At 46.8% G+C, this 21,677-nt stretch overlaps 1 protein-coding gene across 1 annotated transcript; it reads right to left on the bottom strand.

Moving 5' to 3' along the window:
• Positions 1-311: 311 nt before the first annotated feature.
• On the bottom strand, positions 312-19,761 carry NKRF (NFKB repressing factor). The gene is made up of 3 exons (XM_073560959.1): positions 19,358-19,761; positions 4,836-4,960; positions 312-2,856 (listed from the first exon to the last, which is right to left on the bottom strand). The coding sequence occupies exons 1-3, from the start codon at positions 19,558-19,560 to the stop codon at positions 821-823; spliced, it is 2,364 nt and encodes a 787-aa protein (XP_073417060.1). The 5' UTR covers positions 19,561-19,761; the 3' UTR covers positions 312-820.
• Between the last annotated feature and the right edge of the window lie 1,916 nt (positions 19,762-21,677).

Genomic DNA, 21,677 nt, shown 5'->3' with positions numbered 1-21,677 from the left:
AGCGGCAGCAGTTGAAGGCTGATGTGTAGTAGTCCCATCAGCTGCTGCCTGATGTTGTCAGCCGAATATAACTTTCAACATTCTCCCCTGCTTGCGCTGATTGCAGTGTGAGCAGTTTAGAATGGATGCAAACGGTCTTCAGCACCCAGCGCCAGGGAACAGTGCTAACTGTACCGCTGATTACCAGGCGCCGGTAGGTGTGGTACTGATGCGGCACAAGGTTGCCACACGAATGCTACAAGTTAGACAACACTGATAATTCTGGTACCGGATAAACCAGTACCGCAGTTATCAGAACATGTGAAAGAGGCCTTAGTTCAGTTTTTATTGGGAAGCAATCACATCACCATAAAAATAAATTATTAGTCTCAGAAGATAGTGATAAATCAACCCTTTTTTTTTTCCAAAGTCCAGATTTTTAAAAAAGCTGTAGCATAAAATTGGTAATATGAAGGTATAGAAAATGACTCAAGTAAATAACAGTAAAAGTTTACTGAGACATAACGTGAGATGTGAAACTACCATTTTACATTTGTAATAAACATCGAGGAGACTACCCCACCATCATAGAGGCCTTACACTTTATAAAAAAAAGAAAAAAAAATTAGCTATGCAGCATCGAAAAGAAATAACTAAACATAAAGACACAAGGTGTTTCAATCATAAATACCTTAAACGTGTCCATGTCTGGCATTCACCTTTCCTTTTTCCTTTAAAAATATATCTGCTTGGGTCTGCTCCCAAAAAGTAGGGTAAAAACACCATTTATTTAGTTGTTTGACAAACAGGGATCCTATAATAAATAATAGCTGCCATTGTGTTACTGATCAGGCAGAACTAGAGCGTAATGGCCAACCTGGCCTTCTTGTCGGAGCTGGTGTATAAGATCCATTTGTTTCATTTTCCTACATACCACCAAAAACCTCTGCGTGCCTTTCCCATATGACTTGCTCTTAAGTCCATATCTCCTGACTGTCTTGTGTATTTGTTTCCGTTCTTCGTGGCTCAGTTCACTAGAGAATGTGAGGTCTTCCTGATTGCCAGACGATGCGTAGTCCCTGATAATTTTATGAATATCTCCCTTTGTGATGTTTTGGGTAGTTGTTGCTAGGCCAAGACCTTCACGACTAAACTTCTCCTTAACACAAATTGGCTCTGCAATGCCTTCCCCTCCCTTGCCCAAGCCCCCACCAGTCCACCCCATCTTCCTTAGAAGCTGGTTTCCGATATTATCCTCCTTGATTTGCTGCGTGTAGGCCTCTTGATTTGACAAGCCTCGGATCTGATTTCGAGAAATGGCATCTTCTACAGGGCCATTCTTCAGATTATTAATGATCACGGGTTGGGTCTTCTTTAAAGCCATCACAGCCGCCTCTGCAGCCTCGCGCTTCACAGTTTTCTTAATGCCAATGGCTTCTGCTACAAACTCTTGGGCAATGAAGACTTTACACTTCCAATTTACTTCTGAGATACTCTCAAATACATATTCTATAGAGACTTTGTTAAACTGAGCGGTGGCATTCAAAACACAGATGGCATTTTCTTCATTCTCACAAATCACAATGTCTTTTAATGAGGTTATTGCTCCATTACCAGTGGATCTAGCCAAGTCTGATTTTGGCTTGTTTGTCTGCAAACTCTTTAGGACCTTGACAGCCTTTTCGGCTGCAGCATGTTTGCTGTTCTTCTTATTTCCATATGCCTCTGCTACACAATGGTCTTGCACGTATACACTGCACCGCCACATGTTATTGGGCATCATGTCATACTTGTATTCAACTGTCATTTTGTTAAGTGTGGCAGAATTGTTCAAAATGCCTATTGCGTCACAAGCGTTTTCAGTCAGAGTAAATTCTGACCATGGTTTACTTGATGCACCTTTCAGAGTCTCAGAGCTCTGTTGACCTGCCTGGGCACCTTCATGCCCGCCATCTTGTTTCAAAGCTGGTGGGTATTCAGTCCTTGGTGAATCACTAGAACATACCACCAGGTCTTCTCGATAACCATAACCAAACTTTCGCCTCACAGATATTACTTCCAACATGGGCTTTACTAAGAGCTGTATGGCCAGCTCAGCGGCTTTGTCCCGAGCCCCAATTTTGGTCCAAGAATACCCTGTGGCCAAGTAAACATCTTGGCATCTGACTTCACAAGCAAAGCCATCTAAGGGGATTTTCCTGAGTCGAGGGACATTGCTCGGAGGTATTTCTCTGATGGGAACATAAATATATTCTGGATTTGTTTTACATGCCTGAACAGACACGGTTAACATGTAAGTGTAGTTAATTTGCGAGCTACCAGATGCCATCTGAGGATTTTGCATATTTTGTTTCACATAGGCAGAAAGTTGGTTGAAAAAACTGGATTTATCCAAAGTCTGCATTGTACAACCCACAGAACTTGATGCAGTTTCCTTTCCAAACCTGCCAGCTTTCTTCGGTGGTTTTACAAAACCAATGCCCTTTCTCCCCTGTCTGTTTACGCTCTTCCATGAATCTAGCACATTGGAACGGAAATCTTTGGACATGTTAGAATAATGAGACTCAAACTTCGCGGAGTAATCCTGCTCCATTTTGGTCATGAAGTTACTGCAGTCACTTTTACTTGGCTCATCCATCACGTAGGGGTCATATATATAAGGGCTGGGATTCAACTCCATTTCTGAAAATTCCTCTGCTTCTAAATGGTCCTGGACAGCATTTGTCTTATGAGGAGGGCTCGCTTTTTCCTTATTGCTCGTATTGTTATTTGCTTTTTCAGTTACTTGAAACTGCTTATCATCCTCCACTGTGCTCACCACAAAATGGACTGGTTCGAAACGTGGCCGTGGGCCGAACTTTTTTTGAGGTTGTCCAGCTGCACGTGAAAAAGATATATATGTTATAATATTAAAAATGTCTTCACAAGTAAAAAGTAACTAAGTCACTGTATACAGCTACAAGTAAATATGGATTGTACAGAAATATTTTCTGTAAGGGTATGTGCAGACAATCCGGAAACGGTGCGGGTTGGACACTGCGTACATGTGCAGCATCCAACCCGCATCAGCCAGATGTTACAGCATAGTGGATAGGATTTCAAGAAATACCATGTCCATTATGTGTTCACAGACGCCTGTGGATCACCCGCGGAGACTGACAAGCAACGTGTCTCTCCTGACCGCAGCATGTCAATTTCTCTTGCAGAGATGCTAGTCTCCGCAATAGAAATTTCACCAATAGAACATATAGGACGCGGCAAATCCAGATTCACCTACGTTCAATAGATGGCAGCGCTTTGGACAAAGCGAACATGTGCTGCTAATCCCTGATCGTCTGCACAAACCCTAAGAGTTATCTAAACATAAAAATAAATGGAAATTGTCCACTATTGTCCATTACTGAGACAACCACTTCTCAATTTTCTCTTCACTTTTCGTAAAAGTTATAAAAACAAACCTCCAGTATCAAGTAAGACTGCAGTAGCGAGCTCTCCTAGCAAAAACCTGGTGATGAGATTCCCTTTAATAGGGCTGTTTTTTAAGTGGTATTCCCATCTCGTTCACTTATACATAGGATATACCACAAATGTATAGTAGGTGTGGATTCCACATGTATCCCGAGAACAGGGTCCGGACATGCACCGCTATCAGTGACGAGGTGGTTGAAGCGCTAATAAATCTGTGTGGGAATTCCGACTACCTCTCCACTGACTGGAAGGGGCCCAGCTCTCCAGATAGATGTGGGTCCCTTTGTTGGAACCTGAATTTATTATACAATCATATGACATAACCGTAAGAATAAGTCTATAACAACCGAAGGGTGCAGAACAGTTCATGTCCATCAGTCCATACCATAGACTGCTATGCAGTGGACACATTATGCTGTGTGCCTATAGGGAGAGGGGGGTTTATAATGCATATAACATCCCTATACTATATGCTGAGACAAGTAGGCCTGTGCTAATGACTTGCATGTGTACTGAGCTGTTTATACGCTACTAGCAAGGAATACTGGGGTAGAGGGGATTTAAATAACCAATCCAATTCTTATTCTTGTACACTGAAAAGGGTTTTCCTTACTCAGTGCCATCACGTGCTGGTGAGTGGAGAACGTCGGGGCAGCCTTGCACTATGGGAAGGTATCGGACACAAGTGTCGTGTTTGATATCGCAGCACATTCCCTTCACAGTTCTCCATAGAAGTGCCAGGCAGAAAAAATGTGGAAGAGGCCTCGGTTTATTCTTGTGATTAATATGATCAGCCAGTGATGGCATATTCTAGCATTTACGGAGTTGAAAACCCCTTTGATTTTGCCTAGAGGTTTAGCTCAGGACGTATGACTCCAGAGATGCTAGTGTTCACGTTGTACTAGGTATAGATGATATACTATTGTATCCGCTTATATCCGAGTCCTTTCACTAATCTCCAGTGATCCAGAGAGAGAGCTATAGGAGATGTGACTGACAGTACACTGGATCAATCAATAACACATTCATTGCTTTCTCCATGCACAGTGGCTAGGAGTCCTGACAGCAGATTTTATTAATTTTTTCCAGTGTCTTCCCTTTTGCTCTCTTTAATTAGAGCTTGTCATTTATAGCTACAGCAAACAGTTCCTCCAAAGGCTTTAATAATTCATTTATATGACAGCACTTTATTTATAGAAGCCCCAGAGGGAAGCCTGGAAGCTGATGAACTCCAATACAATAAACTGGTTATTGACTTTTGGGATTCATTCTTTGCAGTTATTGGAGGAAATTTTGCTACTCATTTGCCTAATTTTATTTTTTGGGGGTTTTCTTTTTAAATACCATTAACAGAGATAAATCAGCGATATTTATCACTGAAGACTTACCGGCATCTGAAGTGGTTGGTCTTTTTGTTGCCTTTGCCCCTGGCACCAGCTCATAAGATGGCACCTCACCGATGTCGATTCCATCAGCCATCTGGTGGACTTTTTGTGTTAGTTGCTCACCATACCTAAGAGCACAAACATTACGACCTGACATCAGATTATGGGCTGCACACATTGGTAACAGACAGTACAGAGACCATACAAAGTATGGGCATACAGGTTATACACTCCCTGACAGAAGTTATGTCGCTTATCCATGTTATGTAAATAAAAGCTTATAACCTGACGTTAAATTCATCCATTAGTTGTATACATTATTCTTTTGAAAGCTGAAACCCTCTGAAATGTGGTTTAGGTTAAGAAAATTAATTGGCATCAATGCAGAAATATTGATCATTTAATGGACACAGAATGGTCAGATTTTGGCAAGACAAAAGTTTTGTCGCCTGGTCATATAATGCCCCCAATCCTAGTTTACATCCTCACCTGTGCTCAGTAAATGATTGGTTAATTAGTGGGTGTGTATAAAAAGAAGCCCAGCACCCCAGATCTTCACTTGAGCTGCAACTTGAGCTCTGACAACATGCCAAAAATCCACCCTGCGACCAAAGCCTGGATTATCAAGAGGCTGAAGACCAGATCCACTGCAGAGGTGGCTGGCACCTCTCAGCTTGAAGTACAAAGAATTTAAAGAAAAGATTTGAAGAGACTGGAGATGTGTTTGACAAGCCCAGGTCCGGCAGATCCCGCAAGACAACTGCTCAGGAGGAACGTTTGTTGGTTAGAAAATCCAAAGCAAGCCCCTCTTCCACTGCAGCAGAGCTCCAACAGGCCTGGTCACCTCAAGTCCCTGTGTCAACTAGAACACTTTGTAGGATTCTGTCTTGAAATGGCCTCCATGGTCGAATCAGTGCCCAGAAGCCAGCACTAAACAAAAGGCAAATAAACTGTGCAGCATTTGCAAAGTCCCACAGCCTGCTAAACAGATGGACGCAGGAAAAGTGGCAGAAGGTGGCTTTCTCTGATGAATCTTCAGTAAAATTACACCACAGACGCCAATACTGCAGGAGATCTACTGGAGCTCGTATGGATCCAAAATACACCCAGAAAACAGTTACATTTGGTGGTGGAAAGATCATGGTCTGGGATTACATTCAGTATGGGGGTGTGCGAAACATATGCAAGGTGGAAGGCAATATTAATAGCCTAAAATATCAAGAAGTATTAGCTGCCTCTTATATTCCAAATCATAAAAGGGGTCAAATTCTGCAGCAGGATGGTGCTCCATCTCATATATCCATCTCTACCACAAAGTTCCTCCAGGCAAAAAAGATCAAGGTGCTCAAGGACTGGCCAGCCCAGTCACCAGACAGGAACATCATTGAGCAGGTTTGGGGTAGGATGAAAGAGGAAGCTTGGAAGACAAAACCAAAGAATCTAGATGAACTCTGGGAAGCATGTAAGACTGCATTCTTTGCTATTCCTGATGACTTCATTATTAAATTGTATGAATCATTGTTGAACCCCATGGATGCAGTCCTTCAAGCTTATGGAAGTCACACAAAATATTACAGTCATATGTTAAAGTTTGGGCACCCCTATTAATGTTAACCTTTTTTCTTTATAACAATTTTGGTTTTTGCAACAGCTATTTCAGTTTCATATATCTAATAACTGATGGACTCAGTTATATTTCTGGATTCAAATGAGGTTTATTGTACTAACAAAAAATGTGCAATCTGCATTTTAACAAAATTTGACCGGTGCAAAAGTATGGGCACCCTTATCATTTTCTTGATTTGAACACTCGGAACTACTTTTTACTGACTTCCTGAAGCACTAAATTGGTTTTGTAACCTCATTGAGCTTTGAACGTCATAGCCAGGTGTATCAAATCATGAGAAAAGGTATTTAAGGTGGCCACTTGCAAGTAGTTCTCCTATTTGATTCTCCTATGAAGAGTGGCATCATGGGCTCCTCAAAACAACTCTCAAATGATCTGAAAACAAAGATTATTCAACATAGCTTTTCAGGGGAAGGATGCAAAAAGTTGTCTCAGAGATTTAACCTGTCAGTTTCCACTGTGAGGAACATAGTAAGGAAATGGAAGAACACAGGTACAGTTCTTGTTAAGCCCAGAAGTGGCAGGCCAAGAAAAATATCAGAAAGGCAGAGAAGAAGAATGGTGAGAACAGTCAAGGACAATCCACAGACCACCTCCAAAGACCTGCAGCATCATCTTGCTGCAGATGGTGTCACTGTGCATCGGTCAACAATACAGCGCACTTTGCACAAGAAGAAGCTGTATGGGAGAGTGATGTGAAAGAAGCCGTTTCTGCAAGCACGCCACAAACAGAGTCGCCTGAGGTATGCAAAAGCACATTTGGACAAGCCAGTTACATTTTGGAAGAAGGTCCTGTGGACTGATGAAACAAAGATTGAGTTGTTTGTTAATACAAAAAGGCGTTATGCATGGAGGCTAAAAAACACAGCATTCCAAGAAAAACACTTGCTACCCACAGTAAAATTTGGTGGAGGTTCCATCATGCTTTGGGGCTGTGTGGCCAATGCCGGCACCGGGAATCTTGTTAAAGTTGAGGGTCTCATGGATTCAACTCAGTATCAGCAGATTCTTTATTATTATTATTTATTGTTATAGCGCCATTTATTCCATGGCGCTTTACATGTAAGGAGGGGTATACATAAAAACAAGTACAATAATGTTAAACAATACAAGTCATAACTGGTACAGGAGGAGAGAGGACCCTGCCCGCGAAGGCTCACAATCTACAAGGGATGGGTGAAAATACAGTAGGTGAGGGTAGAGCTGGTCATGCAGCGGTTTGGTCGATCGGTGGTTACTGCAAGTTATAGGCTTGTCGGAAGAGGTGGGTCTTCAGGCTCTTTTTGAAGGTTTCGATGGTAGGTGAGAGTCTGATATGTTGTGGTAGAGAGTTCCAGAGTAGGGGTGATGCGCGAGAGAAATCTTGTATGCGATTGTGGGAAGAGGAGATAAGAGGGGAGTAGAGAAGGAGATCTTGTGAGGATCGGAGGTTGCGTGCAGGAAAGTACCGGGAGACGAGGTCACAGATGTATGGAGGAGACAGGTTGTGGATGGCTTTGTATGTCATGGTTAGGGTTTTGTACTGGAGTCTCTGGGCAATGGGGAGCCAGTGAAGGGATTGACAGAGGGGAGAAGCTGGGGAATAGCGGGGGGGACAGGTGGATTAGTCGGGCAGCAGAGTTTAGAATAGATTGGAGGGATGCGAGAGTGTTCGAGGGGAGGCCACAGAGCAGGAGGTTGCAGTAGTCAAGGCGAGAGATTATGAGGGCATGGACTAGGGTTTTTGCAGATTTTTGGTTGAGGAATGAACGGATTAGTGAAATATTTTTTTTTACTGTAATGGATAGGTTTGTTGGGGGGGGTCACGTGAGATGGGGGAAAGATGATGAATTCTGTTTTGTCCATGTTAAGTTTCAGAAATCTAGCAGAGAAGAAGGATGAAATAGTGGACAGACATTCTGGTTAGTAGGGAGGTTAGTAGGGAGGTGATATCTGGTCCAGAGATGTAGATCTGTGTGTCATCAGCATAGAGATGATACTGAAATCCATGAGATTCTATGAGCTGTCCCAGGCCAAAGGTGTAAATGGAGAAGAGCAGGGGTCCCTAGGACTGAACCTTGTGGGACTCCGACAGATAGGGGGTGAGGTGAGGAGGTGGTGTGTGAGTGGGAGACGCTGAATGTCCGGTCTGTTAGGTATGATGAGATCCAGGATAGGGCCAAGTCTGTGATGCCAAGGGATGAGAGGGTCTGTAATAATTGGGAATGGTCCACTGTGTCAAAGGCAGCCGACAGGACCAGGAGGAGGAGGACAGAGTAGTGTCGCTTGCTCTTGGCGGTTAAGAGGTTATTGGTGACCTTAGTAAGGGCAGTTTCAGTGGAGTGGTGTGACCGGAAGCCAGATTGTAAGTGGTCGAAGAGGGAGCAAGAAGAGAGGTAGGAGAACAGTTCAAGGTAGACGTGTTGTTCCAGTAGCTTGGAGGCATAGGGGAGAAGTGATATAGGGCGATAGCTAGATATAGAGGATGGGTCAAGAGAGGGCTTTTTGAGGATAGGTGTGATGGAGGCATGTTTAAAGTTTGAGGGGAAAACACCAGTTGTTAGTGATAGGTTGAAGAGATGGGTTCTCTATTCTTGACAATAATGTGCAAGAATCAGTGACAAAGTTGAAGTTATGCAGGGGATGGATATTTCAGCAAGACAATGATCCAAAACACCGCTCCAAATCTACTCAGACATTCATGCAGAGGAACAATTACAATGTTCTGGAATGGCCATCCCAGTCCCCAGACCTGAATATCATTGAACATCTGTGGGATGATTTGAAGCGGGCTGTCCATGCTCGGCAACCATCAAACTTAACTGAACTGGAATTGTTTTGTAAACAGGAATGGTCACAAATACCTTCATCCAGGACCCAGGAACTCATTAATAGCTACAGGAAGCGACTAGAGGCTATTATTTTTGCAAAAGGAGGATCTCCGAAATATTAATGTCATTTTTATGTTGAGGTGCCCGTACTTTTGCACCGGTCAAATTTTGTTAAAATGCAGATTGCACATTTTTTGTTAGTACAATAAACCTCATTTGAATCCAGAAATATAACTGAGTCCATCAGTTATTAGATATATGAAACTGAAATAGCTGTTGCAAAAACCAAAATTGTTATAAAGAAAAAAGGTTAACATTAATAGGGGTGCCCAAACTTTAACATATGACTGTAAATATGACTCTAATAGCACCACAACTTCATTCACCAATGTTATGCAACATATATTTGTATTTTAAGTTGTTTGAATATCACATTACTTTCTATGGGCGACAAAACTTTTGTCTTGCCAAAATCTGACCATTCTGCTCCCGGCATTCTCCAGCGCGCAAAAACACTGGGAGCAGAAGTACCAGTAACTCGCAGTCACCGGCGCGGTAGGAAAGTGACGCCAATGCCCACAGAAGGGCGGAACGAAGGCACGCTGTCGAAACGCGCATAGAGGCAGTGGCACCATCACCTGGCAACTGGTAAGATTTGCGGATTTTGGGACTCTGTGGTTATGGAGCATCATACGTTAGTTCTTATGTTTAGTGTGTTCTTCATGGTTGTAGGCACTGTGGTTGCTTTCTAATTATCTTGATATGATTCTATACTAGTGTCTGTGAATTGAAGTTTGATGCTCAGTTATTATTAGAATGCTTATAGAAAGAACACCGTGAGCACAACTCAAGATGGTGCTAAGGTTATGTTCCCAAACCGTTAAAGCAACAAATATGAACCTAGCACTCAACCTAAAGGTATTTGTAAGGTGATTTATTGTAGTACACGAATAAAGACGTTTCTGTCAATGTCACCTTCTTCAATTACGTGTGGACACCGCATCTGGAGGCACGTTTGCCCCTCTCCTATATACTGACAAGCTCATTACCTTAGAGAGATCATTCTCCTCAATGCCTAAAGCACCATCGTCCTTTCTGATAGATGCCTATAAGCTCTACACAATCTATATACCACACGTAACTGAAGGTCACATTGACCGAAACGTCTTTTTTCGTGTACTACAATAAACCGCCTTACAAATACCTTTAAGTTGAGTGCTAGGTTCATATTTGTTATTATTAGAATGCTGGCCTATTTATGCCTCTGATTATTTATTATATTTTGGGGTTACATACAAAGTTATAGATATCGTTAACAGTAAACAAGTTTCCACAACAAATTTACAATGACAGACTGGTACAGAGTGGAGAGGACCAAGTTTATGATTTTATTGTTCATAATACGCTTTTGCTTATATGTTCTTACTGTTTTAGCGTGGAACATTGTCTTACATTGGTCCTACTTGGATGCTATAATTTCTTGATATATAACATATGATGATCTTTTTGCATCTTATTGCTTGGGAGCACTAATTTGGTTATTAGCTCTGGAGCTTTGCAGATACATAAAAATGAAGATAGCAGCACCCTGGATAGACACAGGCCTCACATCCAGCCTGTACTACCAGTAGGGACACTCCCACAAGAGAAAAATGTGAAACTTGGATGAGGTGGCAGATCAGGGGTTCTTAAACTGAATGAATATTGCAGACTGAAATCAACTGTAAAAGTGTGTGTGTGTGTGTATATATATATATATATATATATATATATATATATATATATATATATATATATATATAAAACGGCTATTATATGTAACAATTCTCATTCCAGGTCAGCTGTGTGTATAAGAGATCTGTCAGACACTGGTTTAGCTTACAATTATTCCTTCAGCTCATCTCTCTGTCTCACATTGTAAGCAGTTCTCACCATTCATGACCAATCTTAATGGACGCTCATGCAATGATGTTTCAATTATTGCAGCATAAGTAAAACACTAAAGTCTAGATATTTGCCCCATGTGAAGGACGCATGAAGGAGCCAATACTGGGTGAGATAAGAATAATGAAAAGATTTCCATCATTGTGATTACTGCTAATCTCTCAATGAGAAATGGTCATTTCATGGACGACCACTTCTAACCTGATCTAATCATCACAATCCAGGAACCACCCAGACATAACCCTGAGGGCAGAGGACCTCATCATCAGGGATAGTGAGCACACTGCCACCTCCCCCACAATATCGAGGGCACTGGGCACACTGCCACCTCTGTATAGGAGTATAGGAATTATCTGGCACACTGCAGCAACATACGTGATACCGGTCACACTGCCACTTCTGCACCAGGGGACACAGGCACAGCACCTCCATACTGCGCACACTGCCACCTCCATACAGGGGACACAGGCACAGCACCTCCATACAGGGGACACCACCATCTCCATACAGGGGACACAGGCACAGCACCTCTGTTATGAGCTCATTTTCTCCTTCACCTTTGATGTCCGATGAACTCCCTCTGCTGGTGAAAGGAGGTAGTGAAATTGATTTGGATGGGAAAAACCTGTCATCTGAACAGGTGGAGTGTGATTGGACATCCGGAATCTCTGAGTGGATATAAGGCCACCAACGCCCTGCTGGGTTGCTGGTGATAGTCTCTGCTCTGCGCTCTGGCCTCCAGTTTAGTCCTGTCTACTAAAGCTAAGTTTTGCTCTGCTATTGTTCCATGAGAATTTGTCTGGTTTACTTAGTGTTTGTGTTCAGCCAGCCCTGGTTGGGACTGGCTGAACTCCATTTTTGTCTCTGATCAGTTGATCTCTTTGCTCTGTTTTCAGAATATACCTGAGTGCTGATATAGTGATTTTGAAGTCTAGTGACTTCAGGGCCTTTTCTATCAGACGTGTTGGACATTATTTTTGGCAGGGTTTTTGCGTGATTACAGACAGTTGCTTTTCTTTCCTGTCCTATCTAGATAGTGAGGGCCCCATCGTTTGCTCAGCCTGTCTTTCTGTCTGTGTTTTCATCTGTTTTCACCGTCAATACATGTTGGGGGCTGTCTATTGCTTTGGGGTCTGTTCTGGGGCAGTTTAGATTTTCCCTTTCTTTCTTTAGGTTTATTTAGTTCTCAGGCTGTGACGAGGGGTCTAGGACCACCGTAGGAACACCCCACGGCTACTGTTAGTTGTTGTGAATAGGATCAGGGGTCTGCAATCCGCTAGCTACCAACCTCTCCGGTTTTCTGGACTTAGCTTGTATTTTTGTTTTTTCCTCCTCCGGTGACTCATTCATAACAGAATCACCAGCCATACCGCAGATTCTAGGATACTCAATAGCAGGAAAGAATTGTATAAAAAAAAAAAAAAAAAAAAAAAGTCACAATTTTTCTTTTATGTATATTTTTTCCTCTTTTTCTCTGGGGCCGTAGGAGGAATTTTCTTAAAGGAGATTAAGCAATTGTCTGATCGTGTGGAGCAGCTGGCTGCTGAAGTGCGGGGAATTTCCGCCTATCTTGCTAATTCACATGCTGCTGAACCAAAGATTCCTACTCCTGATGTGTTTTTTGGGGATCAGTCTAAATTTTTGAATTTTAAGAATAATTGTAAATTATTTCTTGCCTTGAAGCCCAACTCATCGGGGAGCTCTGCGCAGCAGGTTAAAATTGTCATCTCTTTGCTGCGCGGCGATCCCCAGGATTGGGCGTTTTCTTTGATACCTGATGATCCTATTCTAACTAATGTGGACGCATTTTTTCAAGCCTTGGGGTTGTTGTATGATGAACCTAATGCTATTGATCAAGCTGAGAAAGCCCTGTTGGCATTGAGCCAGGGTCAGAATTCTGCAGAGTTATACTGTCAAAAATTCCGAAAGTGGGCGGTCCTTACTACTTGGAATGATGGTGCCTTGGCAGCTCTCTTTCGGAAGGGTTTGTCAGAAACCGTAAAAGATTCTATGTCATTAGCCATTCAGGTTGATCGGCGTTTACGTGAACGTAAAAGTACACGAGAAATGTTGCCACCTGTTGAACAAATGTCTGAACCTATGCAATGTGATAGAGTTTTGTCTAGGGCGCAACGTCAGGAGTTCAGAAGGCGTAATAAGCTGTGTTTTTTCTGTGGAGATGCCTCTCATATGATTTCTGTCTGCCCTAGACGAGAGAAACGTTTTGCACACACATTTGCTGTAGGTGGTGTTCAACCTAAGTTTCTTCTGGCAATTACTCTGATCTGCTCCCTGTCCACATTTTCCGCTAAGGCTTTTGTGGATTCGGGAGCGGCTCTGAACCTGATGGACTTGGATTTTGCTAAACGTTGTGGGTTTCCTATGACACCTCTGCGGACGCCTATCCCTTTGAGGGGGATTGATGCTACTCCTTTGGCGAAGAATAAACCTCAGTTTTGCACCCAGGTGGTAATGCGGGTTGCCCCAGACAATCAAGAAAATTGCAGATTTTTGGTGTTGCATAATTTGCATGATACCATCGTTCTGGGATTTCCCTGGTTGCAAATCCATAATCCAGTTTTGGATTGGAAATCTGTGTCTGTGGTGAGTTGGGGTTGTCGGTGTGCCCTTAGTGATGCTCCTGTTTTCTCCACCTCTCCCCAGTCGCATGATGTTCCTGACTATTTGGCTGATTTTTATGATGTATTTAGTGAGAATAAGTCTGCGTCTTTGCCTCCTCATAGGAGTTATGACTGTGCAATTGAGTTGAGCCCTGGGTGTAAATTTCCCAAGGGTCGACTTTTCAATTTATCTGTACCCGAGCACGAGGCTATGCGATCTAATATTAAGGAGTCGTTGGAGAAGGGTCATATTAGACCATCCTCTTCACCCTTGGGTGCTGGGTTTTTTTTCGTTGCCAAGAAAAATGGTTCATTAAGGCCTTGAATTGACTATCGGTCCCTCAACAAAATTACTGTTAAATATCAGTATCCGTTACCCCTGATTTCTGATCTATTCTCCAGAGTTAAAGGTGCTTGCTTGTTTACCAAGCTTGACCTCAGGGGGGCGTATAATCTTATTCGCATTAAGCATGGGGATGAATGGAAGACGGCGTTTAATACTCCGGAGGGACATTTTGAGCACCTGGTGATGCCTTTTGGGCTCACTAATGCCCCTTCTGTCTTCCAGTGCTTCATGAATGATATTTTCCGGGACTTTGTGGATACATTTTTGATCATCTATCTGGATGATATTTTGATCTTTTCCAGGGATTGGGACTCTGATGTGGAACATGTTCGGACTGTGTTCCAGATTTTGAGGGAGAATTCCCTGTATGTTAAGGGATCGAAGTGCCTTTTTGGTGTACAGAGGATTTCATTTTTGGGATTTATTATGTCTCCGTCAACTATCGAAATGGACCCAGCCAAGGTACAGGCCATTTATGATTGGGTTCAGCCCACTTCTTTGAAGGCCCTCCAGAAGTTTTTGGGTTTTGCTAATTTTTATCGTAAATTTATAGCTAATTTTTCTGGTATTGCCAAACCATTGACTGATTTGACTAAGAAGGGTGCTGATGTGCTGAATTGGTCTCCAGAGGCTGTTTCTTCCTTTCAGGAGCTGAAGCGGAGGTTCACTTCTGCACCGGTTTTGCGGCAACCTGATGTCTCACTCCCGTTTCAGGTAGAGGTGGACGCTTCTGAGATTGGTGCAGGAGCTGTTTTGTCCCAAAAAGATCCGGTAACATCTAAAATGAATCCCTGTGCTTTCTTTTCCCGAAAGTTCTCCCCATCTGAACGCAACTATGATGTGGGGAATCGGGAACTGTTAGCCATGAAATGGGCATTTGAGGAGTGGAGACATTGGTTGGAGGGAGCTAAACATCAATTCGTGGTCCTTACTGACCACAAGAATTTGATTTACCTTGAGTCGGCCAAACGCTTGAATCCTAGACAGGCTAGGTGGGCCTTGTTTTTCACACGTTTTGATTTTGTGGTCTCTTTTCTTCCGGGCACTAAGAATGTCAAGGCAGACGCCCTCTCTTGGAGTTTCTTTGCTGATTCTCCTATTGTGACCAAGCCTACCATCTTAGGTGAGGGGGTAGTTCTTTCTGCCATCTCGCCCGATTTGAGACGTGCTCTGGAAGAGTTTCAGGAGGACAAACCTGAGCGCTATCCCATTGGAAAATTGTATGTTCCTGACCAGCGGAGGAAGAGAGTAATGTCTGAAGTTCATTGCTCCGCATTGGCTGGTCATCCAGGTATTTTTGGTACTAGAGAGTTGGTGAGTCGGTTTTTTGGTGGCCCGCCTTGTCTCGTGATGTCAGGAATTTTGTGCAGTCCTGTGGGACTTGCTCCCGGTCTAAACCTTGTTCTCGCTCTAGTGGGTTGTTGATGCCTTTGCCAGTGCCCAGGAGGCCATGGACCCATATTTCAATGGATTTTATTTCTGATATGCCTGTCTCTCAGAGAATGACTGTTGTTTGGGTGATTTGTGATAGATTCTCTAAGATGGTCCATCTTGTACCACTCCCTAAGTTGCCATCTTCCTCAGAGTTGGTGCCCTTGTATTTGCAACAGGTGGTTCGCTTGCATGGGATTCCTGAGAACATTGTGTCTGACAGAGGAGTTCAGTTTGTTTCTAGATTTTGGAGGACATTTTGTTCCAAGCTGGGAATTCAGTTGTCCTTCTCTGCATTTCACCCTCAGACCAATGGGCAGACGGAGAAAACAAACCAGACTTTGGAGTCTTATTTGAGATGTTTTATTTCTGCTGATCAGGATGATTGGGTTTCATTTTTGCCCTTGGCCGAATTTGCTTTAAATAACAGAGCTAGTTCTGCCACTTTGATGTCACCTTTTTTTTGTAACTTTGGGTTTCACCCTCGATTCTCTTCAGGGCAGGTGGAGTCTTCTGCCTGCCCAGGTGTTGACACTGTGGTGGAGAGAATGCACCAGATCTGGGACCAAGTGGTGGATAAGTTGTCTCTCTCCCAGGAAAAGGCCAAGCGGTTTTCCAACCGGCATAAGACCATTGGTCCCCGGTTTAAGGTGGGTGATATGGTTTGGTTGTCATCAAAGAATATCTCTATGAAGTTGCTTCTCCAAAGTTTAAACCTAGATTTAGTGGACCTTACAAGATTTTGGAGATTCTTAATCCGGTCTCTTTTCGATTGGCTCTTCCTGTTACATTCAAGATCCATAACGTGTTTCATAAGTCTCTGTTAAAGAGGTTTGTTGAGCCAGTAGTTCCTGTGGTGGCACCTCCTGACCCTGTATTGGTTGAAGGTAATGTGGAATATGAGGTTGAGAAGATACTGGATTCTCGTCTGGCTAGATGGAGACTCCAGTATTTGGTTAAGTGGAAGGGTTATGGCCAGGAGGATAATTCTTGGGTCTCTGCATCCGATATTCATGCCGAAAGATTGGTTCGTGCTTTTCATCGGGCCCATCCTGATCACCCTGGTGGCGTGGATGAGGTTTCGGTGACCCTTCCTCAAGGGGGAGGTACTATTATGAGCTCATTTTCTCCTTCACCTTTGATGTCCGATGAACTCCCTCTGCTGGTGAAAGGAGGTAGTGAAATTGATTTGGATGGGAAAAACCTGTCATCTGAACAGGTGGAGTGTGATTGGACATCCGGAATCTCTGAGTGGATATAAGGCCGCCGACGCCTTGCTGGGTTGCTGGTGATCCTCTCTGCTCTGAGCTCTGGCCTCCAGTTTAGTCCTGTCTACTAAAGCTAAGTTTTTGCTCTGCTATTGTTCCATGAGATTTTGTCTGGTTTACTTAGTGTTTGTGTTCAGCCAGCCCTGGTTGGGACTGGCTGAACTCCATTTTTGTCTCTGATCAGTTGATCTCTTTGCTCTGTTTTCAGAATATACCTGAGTGCTGATATAGTGATTTTTGAAGTCTAGTGACTTCAGGGCCTTTTCTATCAGACGTGTTGGACATTATTTTCGGCAGGGTTTTTGCGTGATTGCTGACAGTTGCTTTTCTTTCCTGTCCTATCTAGTTAGTGAGGGCCCCATCGTTTGCTCAGCCTGTCTTTCTGTCTGTGTTTTCATCTGTTTTCACCGTCAATACATGTTGGGGGCTGTCTATTGCTTTGGGGTCTGCTCTGGGGCAGTTTAGATTTCCCCTTTCTTTAGGTTTATTTAGTTCTCCGGCTGTGAACGAGGTGTCTAGGACCACCGTAGGAACACCCCACGGCTACTGTTAGTTGTTGTGAATAGGATCAGGGGTCTGCAATCCGCTAGCTACCAACCTCTCCGCTTTTCTGGACTTAGCTTGTATTTTTGTTTTTTCCTCCTCGGGTGACTCATTCATAACACACCTCCATACAGGAGACACAGGCACTGCACCTCCATACCGGGCACACCAACATCTCCATACCGGGCACACCACCATCTCCATACAGGGGACACAGGCACAGCACCTCCATACAGGGGACACCACCATTTCCATACAGGGCACACAGGCACAGCACCTCCATACAGGGCACACAGGCACAGCACCGTCTCCGTACAGGGGACACAGGCACAACACCTCCATACAGGGCACACCACCGTCTCCGTACAGGGGACACAGGCACAGCACCTCCATACAGGGGACACCACCATTTCCGTACAGGGCACACAGGCACAGCACCTCCATACACGGCACACCACCATTTCCGTACAGGGCACACAGGCACAGCACCTCCATACAGGGTACACCGGCACAGCACCATCTCCATACAGGGGGACACAGGCACAGCACCATCTCCATACAGGGGGACACAGGCACAGCACCATCTCCATACAGGGGGACACAGCACCTCCATACAGGGGGACACAGCACCTCCATACAGGGAGGCACAGCACCTCCATACAGGGAGGCACAGGCACAGCACCACCATCTCCATACAGGGGGACACAGGCGCACCACCATCTCCATACAGGGGGACACAGGCGCACCACCATCTCCATACAGGGGGACACAGGCGCACCACCATCTCCATACAGGGGGACACAGGCGCACCACCATCTCCATACAGGGGGACACAGGCGCACCACCATCTCCATACAGGGGGACACAGGCGCACCACCATCTCCATACAGGGGGACACAGGCGCACCACCATCTCCATACAGGGGGACACAGGCGCACCACCATCTCCATACAGGGGGACACAGGCGCACCACCATCTCCATACAGGGGGACACAGGCGCACCACCATCTCCATACAGGGGGACACAGGCGCACCACCATCTCCATACAGGGGGACACAGGCGCACCACCATCTCCATACAGGGGGACACAGGCGCACCACCATCTCCATACAGGGGGACACAGGCACACCACCATCTCCATACAGGGGGACACAGGCACACCACCATCTCCATACAGGGGGACACAGGCACACCACCATCTCCATACAGGGGGACACAGGCACACCACCATCTCCATACAGGGGGACACAGGCACACCACCATCTCCATACAGGGGGACACAGGCACACCACCATCTCCATACAGGGGGACACAGACACACCACCATCTCCATACAGGGGGACACAGACACACCACCATCTCCATACAGGGGACACAGACACAACACCTCCATACTGCGCACACCTCCATATTGGGGACATTGTACACAACACCTTCATACTGGGGCACAGGGAACAACACCTTCATACCACGGAACCTGCCACTTCTGCAACAGGGGACACGGGCACAGCACCTTCATGCTGGGCACAGCACCACCTCCATATTGGGGACATTGGGCACAACACCTCAATACTAAGGACACCGCCACCCCCATACTGTGGACATCCGGCACAGCACCTACATACTGGGGCACTGGGCAGAGCACCTTCGTACTGAGCACACCGCCATCTCCATACTCTGGACATCCGGCACAGCACCTCCATACCGGGGACGCTGGGCACACTGCCACCTCCATACCTGGGATGCTGGGCACACTGCCACCTCAACACTCCATTTTCTCTTGTTATCTAGAGCAGTTCATACATTTCATGTTCCCATACTATAGCTCTACAGAGCCTGCTTTATTTGTTATGTATAGAGATGGCTGCTCTCAGTTTGCACCTGTACACACCAGTGTCTGTTGTTACCTCTGGCGGGCACAGGGCTGCACTCACCGGTTCCCTATGAAGACGATGTTGCTCCACACCACTGACAGGGCGATCAGCTGGTCGGTCTTGCGGCCCGGGTACAGATGGATGTGACGGGCCAGGAACTCCCTGCGGGCCGCCCAGTGCTTGTCATTTTCATGGCACTGGCGGAAAGCATCTAGTGACCTCGGTGCCTGCGCATCGGGGGCTCCATAACGTCCAGAGGCCATGACCGGACCTCAGATACGGGTGCCCCGCGCGGTATAAGCGTACTCAGCGGAATGAGGGCTCTGGGCAGGTGTAACAGCTACGGCACCCGGAGGACAGACCGCCAGCGTTTCACGGAGATGCACCGGGCAGCGACGTCTCATGCGGATACATACAGCTACCATAGAGAAGGACGGCGTGTACAACATAACAACCATAGACTCCGGCTCTAAAGCACAGCTTCCTCTGTGGTCTCATGCCACAGCGACACCTAGCGGCAGCAGATACAAGTTGCGGAGACTAAAAAATAAGGCCGTGACTTTCATAGCGTTGCACTCCAGGCGACCAGTAGCCATGGACAGCTGCAATCCACAGGAGGGCGCTGTGCCGTCTGCAACTCTGAGGATAAAGCAACACCATAAGGCCATGTGCACACTTTGCAGAAATGCTGCGGAATCGTCCGCAGCATTTACGCAACTCCCTGCCTCAGGTAAAAAGCATGCAGAATTTGCATGCGTTTTCCAGCAAAACACAAGCGTTTTTAGCTTGCAGAATGCTTGTGCTTTTCCAAGCGATTTGAAGCCACTTTGAGGGCACGGAGTACAGTGTGGGGCCACAGGGGGGCACGTAGTACAGTGTGGGGCCACAGGGGGGCACGTAGTACAGTGTGGGGCCACAGGGGGGCACGTAGTACAGTGTGGGGCCACAGGGGGGCGGGGAGTACAGTGTGGGGCCACAGGGGGGCACGGAGTACAGTGTGGGGCCACAGGGAGGGGCGGGGAGTACAGTGTGGGGCCACAGGGGGGCACGGAGTACAGTGTGGGGCCACAGGGGGGCACGGAGTACAGTGTGGGGCCACAGGGGGGCGGGGAGTACAGTGTGGGGCCACAGGGGGGCACGGAGTACAGTGTGGGGCCACAGGGCGGCACGGAGTACAGGGAGGGGCGGGGAGTACAGTGTGGGGCCACAGGGGGGCACGGAGTACAGTGTGGGGCCACAGGGGGGCACGGAGTACAGTGTGGGGCCACAGGGAGGGGCGGGGAGTACAGTGTGGGGCCACAGGGGGGCACGGAGTACAGTGTGGGGCCACAGGGGGGCACGGAGTACAGTGTGGGGCCACAGGGGGGCACTTAGTACAGTGTGGGGCCACAGGGGGGCACTTAGTACAGTGTGGGGCCACAGGGGGGCACGGAGTACAGTGTGGGGCCACAGGGGGGCACGGAGTACAGTGTGGGGCCACAGGGGGGCACGGAGTACAGTGTGGGGCCACAGGGGGGCACGGAGTACAGTGTGGGGCCACAGGGAGGGGCGGGGAGTACAGTGTGGGGCCACAGGGAGGGGCGGGGAGTACAGTGTGGGGCCACAGGGAGGGGCGGGGAGTACAGTGTGGGGCCACAGGGGGGCGGGGAGTACAGTGTGGGGCCACAGGGGGGCACGGAGTACAGTGTGGGGCCACAGGGCGGCACGGAGTACAGGGAGGGGCGGGGAGTACAGTGTGGGGCCACAGGGGGGCACGGAGTACAGTGTGGGGCCACAGGGGGGCACGGAGTACAGTGTGGGGCCACAGGGGGGCACGGAGTACAGTGTGGGGCCACAGGGAGGGGCGGGGAGTACAGTGTGGGGCCACAGGGGGGCACGGAGTACAGTGTGGGGCCACAGGGGGGCACTTAGTACAGTGTGGGGCCACAGGGGGGCACTTAGTACAGTGTGGGGCCACAGGGGGGCACTTAGTACAGTGTGGGGCCACAGGGGGGCACGGAGTACAGTGTGGGGCCACAGGGGGGCACGGAGTACAGTGTGGGGCCACAGGGGGGCACGGAGTACAGTGTGGGGCCACAGGGGGGCACGGAGTACAGTGTGGGGCCACAGGGAGGGGCGGGGAGTACAGTGTGGGGCCACAGGGAGGGGCGGGGAGTACAGTGTGGGGCCACAGGGGGGCACGGAGTACAGTGTGGGGCCACAGGGGGGCACGGAGTACAGTGTGGGGCCACAGGGAGGGGCGGGGAGTACAGTGTGGGGCCACAGGGAGGGGCGGGGAGTACAGTGTGGGGCCACAGGGGGGCACGGAGTACAGTGTGGGGCCACAGGGGGGCACGGAGTACAGTGTGGGGCCACAGGGGGGCACGGAGTACAGTGTGGG

Source organism: Dendrobates tinctorius, unplaced genomic scaffold, assembly GCF_039654945.1.
Source record: "Dendrobates tinctorius isolate UK_male_01 unplaced genomic scaffold, ASM3965494v1 ptg000309l, whole genome shotgun sequence".
Taxonomy (NCBI): domain Eukaryota; kingdom Metazoa; phylum Chordata; class Amphibia; order Anura; family Dendrobatidae; genus Dendrobates; species Dendrobates tinctorius.
Note: the sequence above shows the minus strand (reverse complement) of the source record. Positions and strands in the feature narration are given on the sequence as shown.